The 24238-nt window shown below is 39.8% G+C and overlaps 1 protein-coding gene across 1 annotated transcript in view; it reads left to right on the forward strand.

Moving 5' to 3' along the window:
* LOC136862847 (versican core protein) overlaps nucleotides 1-16384 on the forward strand; it is a 155429-nt gene extending 139045 nt beyond the window's left edge. Inside the window, exons 3-4 of the mRNA XM_067139111.2 lie at nucleotides 131-274; nucleotides 16173-16384. Coding sequence (XP_066995212.2) covers nucleotides 131-274; nucleotides 16173-16327 — 299 coding nt within the window. The 3' untranslated portion in view covers nucleotides 16328-16384. The remainder of the gene's footprint in view (nucleotides 1-130; nucleotides 275-16172) is intronic.
* Nucleotides 16385-24238: the final 7854 nt, after the last annotated feature.

Here is a 24238-nt window from a genome sequence, read left to right on the forward strand (position 1 = left end):
GATTATCGTCTCTGTATGTCTCAGACATTGGCCTACAGTGGTTATTGTAAACATGTTTGAGGTACTATGACTTATACCGCGTGAAATCTTAATGTGAAAACATCTTCTGAGCACTTTATAACTGTTTCAGCTGCAGCAACTGTACGCAAATGTTTCTCACCGTGCAGGGAAAACGCCTTTTGTGACACAAGCCTGGAGTACCCCGTCTGCGTGTGCATCCCTGGCTTCTACGGCAATGGGTTTGATGGCTGTACTTCCACACCTGAGTGTACCAGTAAGTTCGACATCAAGACTATATTAGTTTTACATATCTACTGTTGTTCAAAACATACATACATATACATACATTATCATTATAGACTGTTATGCCTTTCAGCGTTCAGTCTGCAAGCCTCTGTGAATTCACTAAACGTCGCCACAATCCTCGATTTTCAACTAGTGTTGTGGCCTCATTTAGTTCTATACCTCTTATCTTTAAATCGTTAGAAACCGAGTCTAACCATCGCGTCTTGGTCTCCCTCTACTTCTCTTACCCTCCATAGCAGAGTCCATTATTCTCCTAGGTAACCTACCCTCCTCCATTCGCCTCACATGACCCCACCACCGAAGCCGGTTTATGCGTACAGCTTCATCCATCGAGTTCATTCCTAAATTAGCCCTTATCTCCTCATTCCGAGTACTATCCTGCCATTGTTCCCACCTGTTTGTACCAGCAATCATTCTTGCTACTTTCATGTCTGTTACTTCTAACTTATGAATAAGATATCCTGAGTCCACCCAGCTTTCGCTCCCGTAAAGCAAAGTTGGTCTGAAAAGAGATCGATGTAATGATAGTTTCGTCTGGGAGCTGACTTCTTTCTTACAGAATACTGTTGATCGCAACTGCGAGCTCACTGCATTAGCTTTACGACACATTGATTCAATCTTACTTACTATATTACCACCCTGGGAGAATACACAACCTAAATACTTGAAATTATCGACCTGTTCTAGCTTTGTATCACCAATATGACATTCAATTCTGTTGAATTTCTTACCTACTGACATCAATTTCGTCTTCGAGAGGCTAATTTTCATATCATACTCATTGCACCTATTTTCAAGTTCCATGATATTACACTGCAGGCTTTCGGCACAATCTGCCATTAAGACCAAGTCGTCAGCATAGGCCAGACTGCTTATTACATTTCCACCTAACTGAATCCCTCCCTGCCATTTTATACCTTTCAGCAGATGATCCATATAAACTACGAACAGCAAAGGTGAAAGATTACAGCCTTGTCTAACCCCTGTAAGTACCCTGAACCAAGAACTCATTCTACCATCAATTCTCTGAAGACCAATTGTCAACATAGATACCTTTGATTGATTTTAATAATCTACCTTTAATTCCATAGTCCCCCAGTATAGCGAACATCTTCTCCCTCGGTACCCTGTCGTATGCTTTCTCTAGATCTACGAAACATGAACACAACTGCCTATTCCTCTCGTAGCATTTTTCAATTACCTGGCGCATACTGAAAATCTGATCCTGACAGCCTCTCTGTGGTCTGAAACCACACTGGGTTTCATCCAACTTCCTCTCAACGACTGATCGCACCCTCCCTTCCAAGATGCCAGTGAATACTTTGCCTGGTATACTAATCAATGAGATACCTCGATAGTTGTTGCAATCCTTCCTGTTCCCTTGCATATAGATAGGTGCAATTACTGCTTTTGTCCAATCTGAAGGTACCTTACCAACACTCCATGCTAATTTTACTACTCTATGAAGCCATTTCATCCCTGCCTTCCCACTATACTTCACCATTTCAGGTCTAATTTCATCTATTCCTGCTGCTTTATGACAATGGAATTTATTGACCATCCTTTCCACTTCGTCTAGCATAATTTCACCAACATCATTTTCCTCCTCCTCATGAGCTTGGCTGTTCGCAACACCACAAGGATAATTTCCTTTTACATTGAGAAGGTGTTAAAAATATTCCCTCCACCTCTCCAGTGATTCCGTGGTATCTATTATGAGTTCACCTGAATTACTCAAAACACTGTTCATTTCCTTTTTCCCTCCCTTCCTAAGATTCTTTATTACTGTCCAGAAAGGTTTCCCTGCTGCTTGACCTAGCCTTTCCAGGTTGTTACCAAAATCTTCCCATGACTTCTTTTTGGATTCAACAACGATTTGTTTCGCTCTGTTTCTTTCATCTACGTACAAATCCCTGTCTGCCTCGGCCCTTGTTTGGAGCCATTTCTGATAAGCCTTCTTTTTACGTTTACAAGCTGCTCTCACTTCATCATTCCATCAAGATGTTCGCCTTTTCCCTGCATGCCACCCATTCACTTTCTATATCCTGAACCTGCTTACTGTTTTCTGTTTGAAACTTCTCACTAATCATATCCATGTACTTCTGTCTAATTTTCTCGTCCTGGAGATTTTCTACCCTTATTCGTTTGCAGACAGATTTTACTTTCTCTACCCTAGGCCTAGAGATACTTAGTTCACTACAGATCAGATAGTGGTCTGTATCATCGAAAAATCCGCGGAAAACCTGTACATTCCTAACAGATTTCCTGAATTCGAAGTCTGTTAAGATATGGTCTATTAGGGATCTGGTACCCCTAGCCTCCCATGTGTAGCGGTGAATAGCCTTATGCTTGAAGAATGTATTCGTAACAGCTAAACCCATACTAGCACAGAAGTCGAGCAAACGCTTCCCATTCCCATTAGCTTCCATATCTTCCCCACATTTACCTATCACCCTTTCGTATCCTTCAATTCTATTCCCAACTCTCGCATTGAAATGGGCCATTAGCACTATTCTATCCTTGCTGTTGACCCTGACCACGATGTCACTCAATGCTTCATAAAACTTGTCAACTTCATCCTCATCTGCACCCTCACATGGTGAATACACGGACACAATTCTTGTCCTAATTCCTGCAACTGACAATTCTAGCCACATCATTCGCTCATTTACGTGCCTAACAGAAACTATGTTGCGTGCAATGGTATTCCTGATAAAGAGCCCCACCCCAGACTCTGCCCTTCCCTTTCTAACACCCGTCAAGTACGCTTTATAATCTCCTATCTCTTCCTCATTATCTCCCCTTACCCTAATATCACTTACTCCTAGCACATCCAAATGCATCCTCTTTGCTGACTCAGCCAGTTCTACTTTCTTTCTTCCATAAGCCCCATTAATATTGATAGCTCCCCATCGAATTCCATTTCGTTCGCCAAGTTGTTTCCAAGGAGTCCCTCGCCTGTCAAATGGGAGTGGGACTCCGATACTCCCATAGGTCCGAGGCTTGCTTAAAGTGTTCTGAGCTCGGTAAATTCATGAAGCAGGATGCTACCCTACTTGCACATAGTCCAAGTGAAGATCTCTCCTCTAACGGGTTAAGGACCACCGGTGAATTGTATAGTCCTAGCCGCCTGAGCACAAAGAGGGCCACGACTCAGGATATGTCCGAGATGCCCACTCCCATTCCATAGCAACTGGTATCCCGACTCTCAGGACCACTTACTAGGCCACTCAGCCGTTGCCCATGGTTCACGAACTAGGACGTGACTACAGTAATCCACAAACATGAACCACTGTTGTTCAAAAGTTTGCATTAAAATTTATACCATATAATTGAATCGCTAATTGCAGAAGCCACCTAAGTGCACTCTTTCAAACTGTTGGGAAAATGAAAATAACTGTGTGGGAGCGTAAGTTGAAGTCTGATCTTCTAAATTTTTAAAATTAAACTTTAATGTGCTAGAAAAGTGTAGTAAACAAGAAATAAGTTTAACATTTTTTAAATGCCATAAACAATTTTTTAAAAACATTGCACTTAGGTTGTTTCTGAAATAAACAATTTTTCCTGTTCATTTTTGTAACATTTATAAAAAAACTGCTAATTGATTAATCTATGCAAGTTTTAAGATGAAAGGTTTCGTAAATAACGCCGTTCTATTCATATAAATTTTAATAGACATCAGTTAATGAACCACAAAATTCAAATTAGAACAGTAAAACCTTTTCTGGCTTTATTCAGCCTTGGCATATCCCCAGCAGGTTCTCTCTCAGTTGTTGGCCACTGAATGATGCTGTCATAAAAATCTTCATAACCAACGGTATAGTCCATTAATGTTTTCATGTCTTCTACTTTCCTTTGTTGGTTGGAACCTAAAACCAAAAATTGCGTTGTGCAGAACCCATTGAAAGTTTATAAAGTTATTATAGGCTACAAAATGTTTTTACTTGCTCAATAATTTTATATCACTTTAATAATATTATTGTAATCAAGATACCTTTCCCAAAGGATAAGCCTTCTCGGAAGGTAGCTCAGGTGGGCTGTCAGTTTTCACTCTTGCGGAAGTAGATGAAAATCCTCCAATAAACGCCTTTGCCACAACTTGTCCTGAAGTATCTTTATAGTACAGAAACTGTTTGTAACAAGAAACTTTGAATGGCTTCTTACGTTCTCTTGGTACTTCCCTGTCTGATGTTTCATTAGAGTTTGTTATTTTCCTGTACGATACAGGCCACCAATGTTTAAAACCTAAGACATCGTCCGAGGTAAGATGATAAACGGTAAAACGTCCAGACACACTTGCCTAGCTCAGCATACTCATCTAGAGTATAAATTCTGACCACCTTCCTCAAGAGCCGTTTAATACTTCCAAAATCCCTGTCACAAGGCGAAAAAGAGTGGCCACGGACAGGGAAGTTATGCGTAATCGTCTCAAACTGACCTCTGTCGCAGAGATTCAATAATAAACGCACAACTGTGTGTTTCTGTGTGAGTCACAAAACAGGTTATCCTAACAGGGCCACCAACCGTCATGAGTGGTGGAATGAATTTACCGCAGAAAGAACCTAAGCGACGGCTCTTAGGTTCTTTCTGAAATAAACACATTATTTACACAGCTGCCTAACAGCATTTCTTGTATGGAATATGGTTTGTTTCTGCTAAAAGCAATGCATTAATCTCCGAATAGTACAATCCCGTCAAAAACTCAAAAGTGTCACTTAGGTGGTTTCTGAAATAAACGATTCAATTAGATGTAAAGTTAACCGAATTGTCATAAAGTATTTATTTTAATTTGCTTAACGTCGCACCGACACAGATAGGTCTTATGGCGACGATGGGATGCGAAAGGCCTAGGAGTGGGAAGGAAGCGGCCTTGGCCTTAATTAAGGTACAGCACCAGCGTTTGCCTGGTGTGAAAATGGGAAACCACGGAAAAACATATTCAGGGCTGCTGACAGTGGGGTTCGAACCCACTATCTCCCGGATGCAAGTTCACAGCTGCGCGCGCCTAACCGCATGGCAATTCGCCCGGTGTGTATTTATTTACTTATTTATGTATTTATTTATTTATATATCTATTTTAATTAATTAATTAATTAATTAATTAATTAATTTATTTATTTATTTATCGACCATGTGGCTAATATCACTTCCAGCATTAAATACACATATGTTTGCTAAATGAGTTGGCTACATGGTTTGGGTCATATAGTTGTGAGTTTGCTTTCCGGAGATGGTGGTTTCGCATCACACTGCCGGCAGCTGTGAAGAAGGTTTGCCGTGGTTTCCCGTTATCACACCAGGTTGTCCGTTAATTAAGGTCACGGTCTCTTCCTTCCCAGTCCTAGACCCGTCCTTTTCCCTGCGTCACCATAAGACCTGCCTGAGACGGTGCGACGTAAAACAAATGTTAAATACAATATTTTTAAATCTATATATATATAAAATAACTTGTCCTGACTGACTGACTGACTGACTGACCGACTGACTGACTGACTGACTCATCATCGCCGACCCAAAACTACTGGACATAAAGAAATGAAATTTTGGGGATACATTCATATTAAGATGTAGGTGCTGTCTAAGAGAGGATTTTTGGATATTCCGTCGTTAAGGGGGTGAAAAGGGGGATGAAATTTTAAAATGAGTGTATCTGTATCTCAAAACTTTAAAAGTGTACAGGTGTAAAAATTGGATTTAGAATCTTCTTTAAAAATAAGGAAACACGTATTTTTTTGTTTTCAGAAAATCCCAATAGGAGAGGTGAAAAAGGGTGAAAAAGGGGTTGAATGCCTTTAATGAGGATACTTATATCTCAGAAACTGAAGATATTACAGATCTGAAAATTGGGGTTTGGGATCTCCTTTAAAAATAAAGAAACAGGTATTTTTCTGTTTTTAGAAAATCCAATTAATGGGGGGGTGTGGAAAGGGGGGGTATTTATAAAATGAGTGTATCTATATTTCAAAACTTTTAGAGTTTATAGATATAAAAATTGGTATTTAGAATCTCGTTTAAAATAAAGAAACATGTATTTTTTGTTTTCGGAAAATCCCAATAGGAGGGGTGAAAGAGAGGTTGATTTCCTTTAACGAGGATACTTCAATCTCAGAACTTGAAGATATTACAGACCTAAAAATTGGTATTTGGGATCTCCTTTAAAAATAAAGAAACATGTTTTTTGCTTTTGGAAAATCCATATAGTGGGGGGGGGGTGAAAATGGGTTGGATTTTTAAAATGAGTGTATATACATCTCAAAACTTTAAAAGTTTGCACATGTAAAAATTGATACTTAGAATCTGCTTTAAAAATAAAGGAAGACTTTTTTTCTGTAAATCCGAATAGGAGGGGTTAAAATGATGAATAATGGTTTGAATGGCTTTAATGAAGATACATATATCTCAGAAACTGAAGATATTACCGAATTGAAAATTCGTATATGCGATCTCCTTTAAAAATTAAAAAACACGTATTTTTTGTTTTTGGAAAATCCAATTAATGGCGGTTAAACAGGAGTGACAAATTGGGTGAATTTTTTGAAAGACTACATCTACAGAATATCTGAGGAACGTAGAATGTTACAGGCGTAAAAAGTGGCATTTTTAATCTCCTGTAAATGTAAAGAAACATAGGTGATGTGTTTTTGGAAACTCCTCTTAAGGGGAACTAAAAAGGGGGTGAAATTTTTAAATGAGAATTTATACAGTATATCTCAAAAAACTTAACATGTTACAGAAGTGAAAAATGGTATTTTTTCTGTATTAAAAATAGAGAAACGTGTATTTTTAGTTTTCGGAAATACCACTTGGATGGGAGGGGGGTAAAAGTGCCTGAAAATGGTGTTGAATTCTTTTAATTAGGCTACTGTTATCTCAAAAATGAAGATGTTACAGACGTGAAATTTGATATTTGGAATCTGCTTTAAAAGTAATGAAACACCTATTCTCGGAAAATCCAATGAATTGGGGGGGGCGGCAGGAGGTGAAAGAATTTAAAATTAATTGACTTAATTGTATGAGAATACTTACATCTAATAAAAACTAAAGTTGTTAGGTCGTACAGACGTCAAAATTGGTATTTCGTTCTCTTTTAAAAACAAAGAAACACCCGTTTTGCGGTGATCATCTTGGGGGGCGGGAGTGAAAAGGAATTGAATTTCATTTCATGAGGACAAAAAAATTAAAAACTGAAGAAGATCCTTTACTATTAAAGAAACAATTAGTTTTTGCCGGAAAATTCACTTAGGGGGGGGGGGGAAGGAAGTGAAAAGTAAGTAAATTATTTTTATGGGGATACTTATATCTCAAAACTGAAGGTAATAGACGTGAACATCGGTGTTTGGAGTCCCCTTTAAACATAAAAGAACACGCCTTCTTTTAGTTTTTTGTGTGTGTGGGGGGGGGGGGTAAATACATTTTAACGGCGGTGGGGTGTGAAAGGAGGTGAGACCAATTGATTTTACTGTTCATAATGTATTTATAAGGAGCCTCCGTTGCTCAGGCGGCAGCGCCCCTGCCTCTCACAGCTGGGTTCCGTGGTTCAAATCCCGGTCTCTCCATGTGACATTCGTGCTGGACAAAACGGAGGTGGGACAGGTTTTTCTCCGGATACTCCGTTTTCCCTGTCATCATTCATTCCAGCAACACTGTCCAAACTCAAAACTTTTATAGTTTACAGATTTAAAAATTGGTATTTAGAATCTCCTTTCAAAATAAAGAAACACGCAACTTTTTGTTTCAGAAAATCCCATGAAGGGGGTGAAAAGTGGGGGGAAATGGGTTAAACACCTTTCATAAGGAGACGTATATCTCAAAAACTGAAGTCATGAAAATTTAAATTTGTAACCTCCTTTAAAAATAAAGGAAAACGTACTTTTTAGAAAAACCAAATAATTGGGGGGGGGGGGGGTGAAAAGTTGGGTGAATTTTTAAAATGAGTGTATCTATATCTGGAAACTGTAAAAGTTTACAGACGTAGAAATTGGTACTTAGAATCACTTTTCAAAATAAAGAAACACTTATTTTTTTGTTTTCGGAAAATCCCAATAGGAGGGGTGAAAAGGAGTGAAAAATGGGTTGAATGCCTTTAATGAGGATACTTATATCTTAGAAACTGAAGGTATTAACAGACCAGACAGTTAGTATATGGAATCTCCTTTTAAAATACAGAAACATTTACTTTTTTGTTTTTGGAAAATCTAATTAATGGGGATTAAACAGGAGTGACAAATTGGGGTGATATTTTAGAAAGACTATATCTATAGTATATCTCAGAAACGTAAAATGTTACAGACGTAAAAACTGGTATTTAGAATCTCCTGTTGAAGTAAAGAAACAGGTATTTTCGGAAAATCAAATGAAGGGAGGGGGGTGAAAATAGAAAAATTAATTGAATTAATTGTATGAGGATACTTACATCTAATAAAAACTAAAATTGTTACAGACGTGAAAATTGGTATTTAGATCTTTTTAAAAAATAAAACGACGCGTTGTTGGGGGGGGGGGGGCGGGAATCATCTTTGTTGGCGGGTGTGAAAAGGAGTTGAATTCGTTTCATGAGGACACATATCTCAAAAACTGAAGATAAACTGAAGATAATCCGTATTTAGAAGATCCTTTACAATTGAAAATGAAAACCTACAACCTGTTTTCCAGTCATTGGCGGGGCGGGGATGTAATGAATGAAACTTATATAGGCTGTTATCACAATGGGGTCGCCACTCCCAAGGTGATTTATTAATGAGTGATAAATGCTATGAAATGATAATGGAGAGTGTTGCTGGAATGAAAGATGACAGGGAAAACCGGAGTACCCGGAGAAAAACATGTCCCGCCTCCGCTTTGTCCAGCACAAATCTCACATGGAGTCACCGGGATTTGAAACACGGTATCCAGCGGTGAGGGACCGACGCGCTGTGAGCCAAGGAGGCTCTATACTTTACTATTAAAGAAAGAAAGATTTTTTCCCGGAAAATTCACTTAAGGGGGTAGTGTGAAATTAAGTGAAAAAAAAGTGAATTATTTTTATGGGAATACTTATATCTCAAAACTGAAGTAAACACACGTGAACATTGGTACTTGGAATCTCCTTTAAACATAAAGAATCACGCCTTCTTTTTTGGGGGGGTCAACTTAACCGCGGTGGGGTGAAAACGGAGGTGGGACCAACTGCTTTTACTGTTCCTAATGTACTTACAAGGAGTCTCCGTGGCTCAGGCAGCAGCGCGCTGGCCTCTCACCGCTGGGTTTCGTGGTTCAAATCCCGTTCACTCCATGTGAGATTTGTGCTGGACAAAGCGGAGGCGGGACAGGTTTTTCTCCGGGTACTCCGGTTTTCCCCGTCATCATTCATTCCAGCAACACTCTCCAACATCATTTCATTTCACTTGTCATTCATTAATCATTGCCCCAGAGGAGTGCGACGGGCTTCGGCTGCCGGCACAATTCCCATCCTCGCCGCTAACTGGGGGCTTATTCATTCCATTCCTGACCCGGTTGAATGACTGGAAACAGGCTGTGGATTTTCAATGTACTTATTCTGATCATAAACCGATCATTTTTTATCTTTCCTGGGTTCGTTTTCAAGAGCCATCTTTTCCTTTGGAGAATCTTCTTAGATTAAAGTAGATTCTTCTGGCATATAAATAAAAATTTAAACACATTTGAAATAAACGATAGGAATGAGATTGACCGTGCAATTGTTCACCTCTTAATAAGGTCAATAATGCACGGAAGTGTGTCATTCGTATCGCCAAAAGTCCTGCGCACTTGCCTACGGGCGACAATGGTGCTGGTCATACTGTCATCATTGACAATGGCAGTGATGTAATTTACCGCCAAGTAGCGGTCTTGCATCTTGCTGTGGAGTCTAGAACAACAATAATAATAATAATAATAATAATAATAATAATAATAATAATAATAATAATAATAATAATAATAATAATAATAATAATAATAATAATAATATAATAATAATAATAATAATAATAATAATAATAATGTGCGGACCGCGCTGGAAACGGGTCCTGAACGTGTAATGACTACGATTGCAGTCCGGCCGCCGGTTCAGTACTGCCAAGGCACCCAAACGACACCACGCCGGATCTCCTCAAGGATATGATCCACATTAAAAAAGCTCATAGGAAAGGATGGCAAAGATTTAGGGATCCAACTGACCGGGTAGAATACCTGGACCTAGCCCGGGAAGTACGAAATCAATTGCTGGAAAGAAAGATTGAAAAATGGGAGGAAACTTGCCGTAATCTATTAGAAAACGAGTCAGATCGCGAATTTTGGCGGATTCTCTTAGAAAACCACTCAGATCGCGAATTTCGGCGGATTAAGTATAAAAGTATGAGCATTCAATTATAAATTTCATTATAATGCCGTAGCGAACACGGGTATCTTGCTAGTCTATATATATAAAATAACTTGTCCTGACTGACTGACTGACTGACTGACTGACTGACTGACTGATTCATCATCGCCGAGCCAAAACTACTGGACATAAAGAAATGAAACTTTGGAGATACATTTATATTAAGATGTAGGTGCTCGCTAAGAGAGGATTTATGAATATTCCGTCGCGAAGGGGGTGAAAAGTTGGGGTTAAATTTTAAAATGAGTGTATCTATATCTCAAAATTTTAAAAGTTTACAGATGTAAAAATTGGTATTTAGAATCGTGTTTAAAAATAAGGTAATACGCATTTTTTTGTTTTCGGAAAATCCCAATAGGAGGGGTGAAAAAGGGATGAAAGTCTTTAATCAGGATACCGATACATATATCTCAGAAACTGAAGATATTACTGGCCTGAAAATTGGTACTTTTGATCTCTTTTAAAAATAAAGAAACACGTATTGTTGTTTTTGGAAAATCCAATTAATGGGAGGGTGAAAAGGGGGGTGAATTTTTGAAATGAGAGCATCTATATCTCAAAACGTTTAAAGTTTACAGATGTAAAAATTGTTATTTAGAATCTTCATTAAAAATATAGAAACACTGGAAACAGGCTGTAGATTTTCGATGTACTTATTGTGATCATAAAGCGATCATTTTTAATCTTTCCTGGGTTCGTTTACAAGAGCCATCTTTTCCTTCGGAGAACGTTCTTAGATTACAGTAGATTCTCCTGGCATATAAATAAAAATTTAAACATTTTTGAAATAAACGATAGGAATGAAATTGACCGTCCAATTGTTCACCTCTATAATAAGATCAATAATGCACGGAAGTATTTCTTTCGTATCGCCAGAAATCCTGCACACTTGCCTACGCGCGACAATGGTGCTGGTCACATTGTCAACAATGACAATGGCTGCAGATGTAATTTACCTGGAGCTAGCCCGGGAAGTACGAAATCGATTGCTGGAAAGAAAGATTGAAAATGGGAGGAAACTTGCCGTAATCTATTAGAAAACATGTCAGATCGCGAATTTTAGCGGATTCTCTCAGAAAACGAGTCAGATCGCGAATTTCGGCGGATTATATATAAAACAATAAGTGTTCAATTATAAATTTCAGTATAATACCGTAGCGAAGCACAGGTATCTTGCTAGTAGTTTAATAAAGAACCACATTACGTTAAAATTTAAACGCCACACAAGGAAGTAACACGCAGATATTTATATGACATCATTAAGAAAAGAAAATATTCTTTTTAGCACCGTCAACAACTCAGCCAGACCAAGAGGAATATCTCGTACAGAACATATCTGAACTACGTGCTGAACACTTGTCTTTCATCACCTCAATCACAGCTTGGTGAGGATATTTTACCCCATTTATTAGCGAGTCAACACATATCCTAAAAGAAAACCGAACCCCTTCGCACAACAGCCCCGAAGGGCCATGGCCTACCAAGCGATCGCTGCTCAGCCCGAAGACCTGCAGGTGTCGTGTGGTCAGCACGACGAATCCTCTCGGCTTCCTAGACCGGGGCCGCCATATCATCGTCAGTTAGTTCCTCAATTATTATCACGTGGGCTGAGTGGACCTCGAAACAGCCCTCAGATCCACGTAAAAATACCTGACCTGGCCGTGAATCGAACCTGGGGCTTCCGGGTAAGAGGTAGGCACACTACCGCTACACCGCGGGGCCGGCACATCAGCTGCGGTTCGTCCATATTCTTTCGAGAGTAGACCAGATTTTATGACCTAGTTCAAAGCCCAGTGATTTGGATGATATGCAGTGCATTATGACTAGGCATATTTCTTTCTTTGCTGAATCCATTTCCATTAACTTTGAGATTTGTGGGATAGAGTGTGAGAAGGAAGCCTTCTTATACTAACAATGAGAAAGTCTGTATGGGCATGAAGAAACTAGGTAATCGTTATTTATAATTTTTCTAACCTTCGAATGAGTGCCTTTCCTCGTCCCAAAAGAGGAGGTTGTATTAGATAACTGGAGTGTTCTTATTGTTCGTATGATTTGATAGGGTCAGATCGCTGAACGTCTGATAAATGTACCGTTACTATTTATGTAATCTAAAATGCGCTTTTCAGCCGCAGCAACAGCTCATGAGAGTGATAACTGAGACGGGCTAAGCAGTTCAGATGGTAGAGCGCTGGCATTCTGTGCCCAATTTGGGGATTTCATTCCCAGCTCAGTCCGGTGGAATTTGAAGGTCTCCATATACGCCAGCCTCGTGTCGATGGGTTTACCAGCCCAACCTAACCACATGGCACTACTGACCTGAAGGGTCTTGGCCTACCGAGCTCGAAGGTCTGCATATTACGAGGTGTCGTGTGGTCACCACGACGAATCTTCTCGGCCGTTATTCTTGGCTTTCTAGACCGGGGCCGCTATCTCACCGTCAGATAGCTCCTCAATTCTAATCACGTAGGATGAGTGGACCTCGAACCAGCCCTCAGATCCAGGTAAAAATCCCTGACCTGGCCGGGAATCGAACCCGTTGCCACCGGGTAAGAGGCAGGCTCCCTACCCCTAAATCACGGGCATTTACCAGCACGTAAAAGAAATCGCTCGGGACAAAATTCCAGCACCTTGGCGTTTCCGTAAACCGTGAAAGTTGTTAAGGGGACGTAAAATGTTGTTGTTGTTATTATTATTATTATTATTATTATTATTATTATTATTATTATTATTATTATTATTATTATTATTATTATTTTATTCTTTTCATTATCAAGAGACTATTGCCTGACGATTTCCGGCCCCGCGGTGTAAGGGGCAACGTTTCCGTCTGTCACACAACGGCTCCGGTTTCGATTCCCGGTCGGGACAGTGGTTTTTAATGGTAAATGATTAATATCCCTGGCCTGAGGACTGGGTGTTTGTGTCGTCCTTAACGTTCCTTCCCTCACATTCAACACTTTACACTTCCGCCATTTACATAATACACGCAGGTTCCTCACATATTGTGGAAGCAGGGGTAAAAGATATTCATAGGTCGACGCTCTGAACAAACGGATTAAAAATTAGAAATTAATAATGAATGTGATCGACGATCGCTTTGCCACTGGTTAGATTTAAATTTGTGATACAATAATAATCAATAATCATTCATATCCACATCATTATAAATGTGGACGAAAATGATTGAACAAAATACCTTAAAGGAGCATTTCCAATACCCTAGTTAACTAGTCATAAAGGTGAAAACTTATCAGTTCGTTTAAATTCACAAAAAATGTGGACTGGTTTGACGATGCTATAAACAATTATATATCTGTTCGTTACCTGAGGTCATCTATTTGTCAGAGTTCAACATATTGAAAGTGTGTTGTGACTGAATGATTGTTGTTGTGAGTATTGAAGATGCGTATGGTGTGGGGTAAAAGTCTCTGCCTCCTGCCCAGAGGCCCCTGCTTCGATTCCCGACTCATTTATGGATTTTGATAACGGTGTAGGTCTTAGAATGTGATTCTCACAACCTCAAGAAGTCAACTTAAAATCTGTGTGATACGAGAATCTGCAGGCCTGTCAAGAAAGCCAATGATACGGTTGTGGACATCGTCATACTGAGCACATGGCATTCCAATAGGTTCCGGCCATTTATGTGGGCAGCAATCGTTCTGGCAGGCATTGTCCTTTAAGGGGCTGTATGTACTATAGATTTACTTTTCTTTAGCTGGAGAGTGAATGGCGGAAACCGTGGCTAAACGTTCAGATCAGTGACTACGTCAAATGGTATCATTAATTAATATGCACCTTCAGATACAAATGACTTCGACGTACCTGAATTAATTTTACCAGAATGTCCACTGATCAATATACAGCCTCTGCAAGTCTTAACGTAGTGTCTGTGTTCATATGGCTTCGCTAACGAACTCGATTACGCACAATGAAGATACAAATTTCTTATTTTCCTTCTTATTCCGTTTACCGTACAGGGTTAGTTTTTCCCTCGGACTCAGCGAAGGATCCCACCTCTACTGCTTCAAGGCAGTGTCCTGGAGCGTGATACTTGGGCCGGGGGGGGGGGGGGACAACGACGACTGGAAACAAGAACAAGTACCTCGCCCAGGCGGTCTCACCTGCTATGCTGAACAGGAGCCTTACAGGGGGATGGGAAGAATGGAAGGGACAGACAAGGAAGAGGGAAGGAATTGGCCGTGGCTTTAAGTTAGGTACCATCCTGGCATTCGCCTGGAAGAGAAGTGGGAAACCACTTCGAGGATGGCTGAGGTGGGAATCGAAACCCCTCTACTCACTTGACCTCCCGAGGCTGAGTGGACCCCGTTCCAGCCCTCGTACCACTTTTCAAATTTCGTGGCAGAGCCGGGAATCGAACCCGGGCCTCCACCGGTGGCAGCTAATCACACTAACCACTACACGACAGGAGCGAACACAAATATTTTACACTGTAGGATATTGTTTTAAGGTGATTGGCTCTGAACGAGAAACACCGAGCGCATTCACCTCTTCAACTCATTCTTCTTTTTAATCACGATCCATCTATTGCAATACACGGTATGACTTCGACACTGATAAAACCTGTCATCGTAATCTGGGAAGGGCTGTCTGTGGACATTCAGAGCATTTGCTGAACTTCAGTCTGATATGTGTTACTGCTTACAATAGAAAACACTCCTTGGTGTAAGGAACTTGCAGCATCGCATTAAATAACTCCGAATTCTTTGACACAGTAGACATATAAGCCTTCCATAGAATACAGGGTGATCAGATATAAGGTGAACTGCCTACATGAGCTTTAGAGGGTTGGTAACACTGATAAATAATTTGAAAAAAACAATCCGATATCCCGCACTGTTGTCATTTTACCACCTGCTGAAGATGACCAACCAGATTGCTTCTGGGGGGAATTGAAAAGGGCTTCGCGAGGCGGTGTAGCTATATCTGCACGTGGCTTAAAACCCGCTTGCGAGCACCAATGGAAGAATGCTTGCGTGTCCAAGTCCACTGTATGCATGGCTGCTTAACAAATATTTCCGTAATGACCGATCCCCTAGCAGCTATCCATGCCGAGAAATCAGCACCAGACACGAACACACCGTAGCGCACTTGCGATGGCGTGATCCTGTCCGTATTCATATCCCTCCCGTGGCGAAGATTTTTCTTCCATTGGTGCTCTGAAATCGGTCTTATGCTAACTGCAGATTTAACAACACCGCCTCGCAAAGCCAATTTGAATTCGCCCGCGAAGTGATCTGATTGGCTAAGTTCAGCAGCTGATAAAGTGACAACGGTGCGAGATATCGAATTATTTAAAAAATTTAAATTTTAAAATTGTTTAAAATTATATATCAGCATGACCAACCATCTAACGCTGATATACCCGGTTCACATTATTTTCGACCATCCTGTATATACTAGATAATACAACATTCCTTTCAATGGACTTGATTCTAATAGTGCTAATGTGATGTGTGTTCAATTTCAGGAAATGAAGATTGCGCTGATGATATGATGTGTGATACACATAACAAACTCTGCACAACGCCTTGCGCTACCGTGTGTCCCGAGGACGTCGGGTGTCTAGTGCGGCAACACACGCCTGAATGTACCTACGGTCGCAATATAGGTCATTTTAATTAAAGTACTTATGCTTTGAAAATTGGTTTATGAATGAAGGAAGCACTCTTCTTCAATAAAGGGAGCAATTTATAATCAATGAGCTACAGTATTTGTATATTATCCCCTATGTCCTTCAACTAAATAAGATCCAGCTCCGTAAAGAAAGTAAATAAATTACAATGTCATGTTTATGTGTTAATTGTTAAGAATTTCACACTCTTTACTGATAATTTAGAACTCGGTGGTTTACTCTGTTAGGCTAATTGCGGCATATACTGCTACCATACCACCCACGCCCTTGCCCCATTGAACCACATGACAGCATCATTGTTCCCATAATTTCGGGCTACCGCCATATAGCACCATACGCCAAGGCGTACGATTGTATGGGACCTTTTTAGTCTAGAGTCAAATGCCACCTCATCTAGAAAACGAAGAAAAATAAACTTCAAAGTGATGGGTGAGCAAAAGCTCTTTCCACCGTGCAAGGATCAACTGCACTCCTCCGTTCCAAAGAATCAAACCAACGGCCTCTCAGGGCCACGGTGCGTTCGCGATAAATCATAATATAACACTTAACTAAATTAAAGGCATAAATGAACGGAGGGAAATTTAGGATGCAATTTTTCCGGCAAAATGACAAGCAAAGAAAAGTTTTAAAACCTATTTACTATTCCTTGATAAAATCACGATTAATTGAAATCAACCCTGAATAATTCTACTATAATGAAAATAAAATATACAATGTCCGATGGACTAAATACAAATTTGGAGATGTCACTCCTTTCATTGAGAAATTTTAATAATTCATATTTGTTAATATTTATCGATTAAATGTCGAGGTTGTTTGTTCCATTCTCTTTTTGACATGACAATAAGTATGACATTAAATAATCGGCACAACATCCTTTTTAAGAACAGAAATATCCCTGTAAATGCGACGGTTCTCATTATAAGCCTTCTTCACTATTAGAAGAAACAATTATCTGTGCGAAAAATTGGAGACAACTTGGAGTGGTCGCCTAACTAATTAATTATACTACTAAATAAATAAACAAAGGAATAAGCGAACGCTAGTGGATAAAATCATAATCATCAAAATAAAATTTGACTGATGTCTGGTCCAGAAATCGAACCCACATCGCAATGAATCCGATGACAAATAACGAGACAGAACACAACTCAAGGAGCGTATTCAAAAAATTATGTATACATTTTAAAACAAATTATAAATAATATACGCATGCAACTGGCTGTATAACGTTAAAGATGTGTTGTGTGACAAAAATAAATCCATGGTCTGTCTTGGAGTTCGAACCGATGATCACCAGGATGCCATCGACAAACGGGTCTCTAAAAATTCCCTATCTCAATTACTCATAAGGTCAACAAATCAATAATAATACTGGCGTTAAAGTTATTTAATTTCTTTATAGAAATAAACATGAACGAGTTAAAAAGTATCCTTTAAATGTAATCGGGTTTACGTGAAACAATAAGCATTCAGTTTTAGTGGACAGGCTTGAACAATAATATCGGCAGAGACCCTACTCTCAAGGGAAGTGCTAACGCACTTTTCTAAAATCATAAATCATACAACGTCTAACCACACCTAATAATGGTCGGCCGCAAAATACTTCTTGTCAACAAACTCAAGGTGAGACCAATCGTCTCCCTGAAAAGAATCATGGTAAATAATATCATTTCAACTGATATCCTCAGATCATATTCCAAAGCTCCACTGGCTTATTAATTCTCTGCCCTGTTACAATTCTTTAATTCAATATCAAGCCACTATTCATCTTTTCAATTTCACATCCATGGACTTAGAATGTCCACGTTCACATCCATCCGACTACCTAGAATATCTCAGCCTATGTTTTCCTACAGTTTGAACTCAGACAAAAATCAAGTATGGATTTTAACGTATCCATAATATTATTCTAATATTACAGAAAGGCAAATACTTGACATAAAAGGAAAACTTTTATCTAAAATGGGAGGGCGTTTGTTCGTTATCCAGGCTTGTCAAAAGTTGCGCATATAATTAATACAGCCATCTACATATTCTTATCAGGAAAAATTACATTAAAACAAGAGTGCCTATCTTCATGATTATTATGCCGATAGTGGCATTTTGAAGACACTGTCACCGTGCATTACCAAAATAGGCTTGAACATTCCATAAAATAAAATATATATATCACGGTTTGAAATCATCAATAATACAAATCTATATTTTCCCCTCCTAATCTAAAGCACTCTCAGACTTACTGATATTTTTCCATTAAATCACGTACATGCATTACATTAAAATTATATTTTACAGGCCCGAAATTTTAGACATATAATAGAATTTCAGTTCCCATCTAGATGAATATATAAACAATATGAAGACCACTCACAAGTTCTCTCTCTCTAATTCAAGAATACATGCAATTTACATTACTTACCTAATTTATGTGATCTACATATTACATAACCGTGCATTTATTTGGATAAATATGTATATTTTCTGTACTTATCATCATGTCGTGAAATTCATGGTTCGAGCCCAGGAAAAGGCCCTTATCGTCGTTTAACCTCTTATGGCGCTGACGTGGATCACAGGTTCGAGTTCTCTTCTATTTCTGCTGAGCACGTTCATAATCCCAGGGTCTTCTTCTTCACTGTAACAACTCTAATGACGTTGAAATAAGTTGCGTCACTCAAAAACACAATTTTTCAAAACTGTAACACAGTTCTCGCGGTCACGTTACTTAAATACTTTCAATACTATCACTTGGACAAGGTTTTTCACACAGCGTATTTGCAAAATGTATATTATCACTCCCGAATATAGGTAAGGTCAGAACACCAGCGGACCGTGGGTCTGCCTTCAATCATTCGCGTCAAGTGGATATTGTATCATCATGGCTGCCCCTTTTATAATATTACCCCTACACAAACAATAGACGGCGGTCAGTCCCCACAACATTTTTCCAAATTAGTCGTTCTACGGGTTGTATGACATCGGTAATGCGCTCAAATGTGTGACTCAGGCTCTTAAGTACTCTTGTTATGTCCGGAACACGCATCGATCGGCGGTTTATTTAACATTTATTATCAATATGATGCCTTTACGGGGATCCCCCGTGCGGAGTCTGAGTACTTAGTTGGCGAGGGGACGCTACTAGTGGCTATATAATCAAATGGTAGCGTATTTCTCCACATGTTAACATTTTATAAACAACTCGAATTTTGGCAGAGGTCTATTATGAAAACATATGACATGCCTAGGTTTCCTTTACTAATTGTTATGCATATCTCGAAATCTTACCATACAAATCAAGCTTGCACATTGGCATTGCCGTGTTTCGGCCATTTTTAGTGGGCGGAGTTATTAGTATTGATTTTCTTTCTTTGTCATTTTTCATAGTTCGCTCTCTATCTGGGGATTCCTCCAGCTATGACGCACTCGTGTTTACTAATTTACAGGCGTTGTGCAAACAGATGCAACCTAATCCATCTTTCTGTAATGTGGGCAAGGGAGCTTAACAAAAGTTTTCATCGCCTAAAATAATTATTAAATAAATATGTACATGACCGATACGGTCACAATAAGCTACAGTAGTAAAGCAGCTCATTAATGTGAAAAAATGGAGTCCAGCTCCTTGGCTAAACGGTCAGCGTCGGGTCAGAGGATTCCAGGGTTGATTCCCAGCGGGGTCGGGAGTTTTTAATCGCTTCTGGTTAATTCCCCGAGCAGACTGGGTGTTTATGTAATTCCCAGTACTTTCCTATACATACACTCACAATAAATTACACTATAAACAGCCACAGGAACCCGTTATAATGAATACATCCCTCCGCATAGGTTTGATGTCAGGATGGGCCGCCGGCAGTAAAACAGCGCTATTTAGTGCTACACAGTTCGCACCCGCGAACCCACCAGGGCGTGGGATAAGCGGAAAAAGAAGAAGAGTGATAAAATGGGATTGAGGGTACTCAGCAGTTGACTGCACTGTCGTCTCTAAAAATGTGGATGTTTAATCTCCCGAATGTACAGGGTGACCCAGAAGTATGTTAACATTTAATGAGGCAATACGTCACGGAATATTGGAGGTAGAGAGGTAATAATTGACACACGTGATTGGCATGACACGGGGGTGTTATGGACACCAAAATAAAGTACACAAAATGACCAACAGATGGCGTTGGACAGCATCACGTCAGGTAAAAATGGCTACACATACCTGACATGACACTGTTTTATTGACACCAACGACGAATGAGCAAACAGGGGAACAGATGGCGCTGGATTGCAACACGTCAGTGATGTCGCATGAGACCCGTGTACGGCATAAAAGGAGCTGTCGTGAAAGACGGCGTCAGATGCGCCTGAAATCGTGGCATGTCTTGATTGGTCTCCCAGGTCCCCAGACCTCAATCCGTGTGATTATTGGTTTTTGAGCTACCTGAACTCGCAAGTCTACCGCGAACATCCGACTTTATTAAGGATGCTAAAAGGCAACATCCGGCGGCAATATCTCACCAAGCGCACGAATATGGTGTACAGTCCTGTTCAAAACATTGTCCCTCGACTACATGTTTTGTTTATGAATGATTGCCGACATACTGAGCATGTTATAAAGAACACCGTATTTGCTAAACTTCGATTGTTATGCTAATTATTGCTTGTGTAAGCGCCATCTGTTGGTCATTTTGTGTACTTTATTTTGGTGTCAATGAAACCCCATGTCGGCCGTGCGGTTAGGGGCGCGCAGCTAAAAGCTTGCATCCGGGAGATAGTGGGGTTCCAAACATACTGTCGGCAGCCCTGAATATGGTTTTCACGTTAATAAAGGCCACGACCGCTTCCTTTCCACACCTAGGCCTTCCCTATCCCATCGTCGCCATAAGACGTATCTGTGTCAGTGCGATGTAAAACAACTTAAAAAGAAAAGTCATGTCATATCAATCATGTGTGTTAATTATTACCTCTCTACCTCCAGTATTCCGTGGTGAAGTATTGCCTCATCAAATGGTAGCGAACTTTTGTGTCACCTTGTACTTTTATGTATCCCTAGTTACGTGGGTTATAAATTCTTTTAAGCTTCTGGCTATTAGGAGAAGAAATTAAGGAACAACTAGAAATCCTTCAATAAAGGTATGATGTTATCGCTAATTTAGATGGTTTAGTATTTCCGCAGATGATAGGTGATAATTGTGAGGTTGATCAGATAGCAAATGATGAAGAATCAACTGATGAATATACACGTAAATTCTTGAGCCTGTAGGGCTAAAGCAACAAGACCTTTGAGTACCATTATGCCTGTTCCCCTCCCCAAAGTGTAGTAAATTAAATTATAGCTGAAAGAAAGAAATACAGGCTTCCAAAAATAGAATTGAAGAAGTTTTCCGAAGAAATAATCCACTGGTTATATTTTTGGAGGTCAGCTCCGTAAAATACACGAAGATGAGGACATGGGGGAAGAAGATAAATTCCAGTATCCCATTCAAGCTATGATAGAAGGTTTTAGAGCGTACGAATTAGTCACAAGTTTCCCCCCGACTGCCGACAATTATCATAAAGCGGTAGACAGTCTTCAAGCTCGACTTGGTAGCGAGGACTTACAAGTATAAGTTAACGTTTGTGACCTACTGAAGCTAGCTTTAACTAATGCAGTGAATTTTACAGAAAAACTAACACTTAGCAGCTTATATGATAAATTAGAATCGCATCTCAGGTATCTGGAAAGTTTAGGAGTTACTACAGAAAAGCGTACTGAAATGCTGTACCCATTGATTGAATCGTCCTTTGCAGAATACATACTAAGAGCCTTTCAAAGGAATACATCTTTCAGATGTGATTCTGTCTCCAAATGTCGTTTGAAACAGCTCATGGCTTTTCTCCAAAATAAAGTTTAAGTGAGGAAAGTATTCATTACCAATGTAAAGGTTCAACATTAGTACATCCCAAGGGCAAAAGATTAAGGGAGGCACAAAACAAAGAGAAGCCTCTGAACCAAATGTTCCTACTGCTCCTGCTTTATTATCTACTGATATTTCTAAAAGACAGGAGTGTGTGTTTTGTCTTAAAAATAAATCGAGTTCAGAATGCCTTAAACTCGACAAATGACTGTAGAGGAAAGAAGGAAAATCTGGAGTAACAAGCACTGTTGTTTTTATTGTTTAAAGAGACGTCATCAAAGTAGAGCTTGTAAATCCATTATGAGGTGTATTGTTTGTGGTCGGAAACATGTGATATTAATGTGTTATAAACTTGGTAACGAAGACAAAGAAAGTGTTTCCAAAAAACATTTTGAGGTAGAAAGAAATTCGATTAGTGAGGATGCCAATCATGTAGATAAGACTATGGCTAACATCTCTCGTTCTCTTGAGGTATATTTGCAAACCCTGGCAGTTGTTTTTAATATGGGAAAGGGTAAACAAAAAACAGTGCGAGCGATCATTGATACCGGGTGTATTAAATCTTACATTGTTTGTGGCCTAGCTGAACAAATGGGGTACCAGTCAATCGGAAAGGAAACTCTAATACACTCTTTGTTTGGTGCAGTACGCGTCCAAGAGGCAAAGCATGGCTGTTACAACATGAGTTTAAGGAGATTAGAGGGACACTATTCCAAGTAACTGCAAGTTTTGAGCCTAGAAATAATATGTGCAGATTTCCCATATGTTAGGAATGGTACTTGGAGTGATGAGATATAGGAGCGGAAGATTTCTTTAACAGATGTAGAAGGCCTAAGACCCATTCAGATTCTACTGGGTGCAGATGTCGCAGGTGAATTGTTTACTGGGAGGACCCATCAACTAAAATGTGCTCTAGTTCTATTTGAGGCTGTTCTAGGACGGACACTAATGGGAAGAATTATAATAAACCTAGAAGGGATGCAGCATCACTGTTGGTAACATCGTTGTTTTCAAAACTAACAAACATTTCTGATCTCAGGGACTTATCCTGCCTAAAAGGAATATACTATGGAGAAGAATGAACGTGTTCAGAAGAATTTTCTTAACACTGTGAGGCTGAATGAGGACAACAGATATGAACTGTGTCTACATTGGAGCTAACAACATCCGCCTCTTCCGGACAACAGCGAAATAGCTCAACGCAGATTGGAGATAGTCACCAAGAAACTACAAGCTGAACGACATTATGAGGGATACGATGGCGTCTTATGAGATTGAATGGGGCAAGGAATTTTTTAAATGGTACCCGAAGAAGAGCTGACGAATTGCGGGCACTACTTACAACATCGACCTGTCTTGAAAGAATACAGCACCTCCAAGATAAACCCTGTTTTTGACGTCCCTGCGAAGCAGAGGAACGCCCCGTCTCTAAATGATTGTATTTTCTTTTTGCTAGGGGCTTTACGTCGCACCGACACAGATAATTCTGATGGCGACGATGGGATGGGAAAGGCCTAGGAGTTGGAAGGAAGCGGCCGTGGCCTTAATTAAGGTACAGCCCCAGCATGTGCCTGGTGTGAAAATGGGAAACCACGGAAAACCATCTTCAGGGCTGCCGATAGTGGGATTCGAACCTACTATCTCCCGGATGCAAGCTCACAGCCGCGCGCCTCTACGCGCACGGCCAACTCGCCCGGTAAATAAATGATTGTATTGAGAAAGGACCTAACCTTATAGAGTTGACTCCTAATTCCTTACCAAAGTTGAGAGAAAATTATATTGGAGTGATTGCAGACATAGAAAAGGCATTTCTCCAACTATGCGTCCATCCTAGAGATCGTGACTTTCTAATATTTCTTTGGTGGGATCAGGAAAGTACAGGATAGATGAAAGTGTTTCGTCTTAATAGAGTTGTTTTCGGTCTTGCATATTCTCCTTTCTTGTTGCCAGCAAGAATAGAATTCCATTTGAACGAGATGAAGAGAGAGCCAGTTGATAACAATGCTTACTTGATTCCGA

This window comes from Anabrus simplex, chromosome 2 (assembly GCF_040414725.1).
Source record: "Anabrus simplex isolate iqAnaSimp1 chromosome 2, ASM4041472v1, whole genome shotgun sequence".
Classification (NCBI taxonomy): Eukaryota; Metazoa; Arthropoda; class Insecta; order Orthoptera; family Tettigoniidae; genus Anabrus; species Anabrus simplex.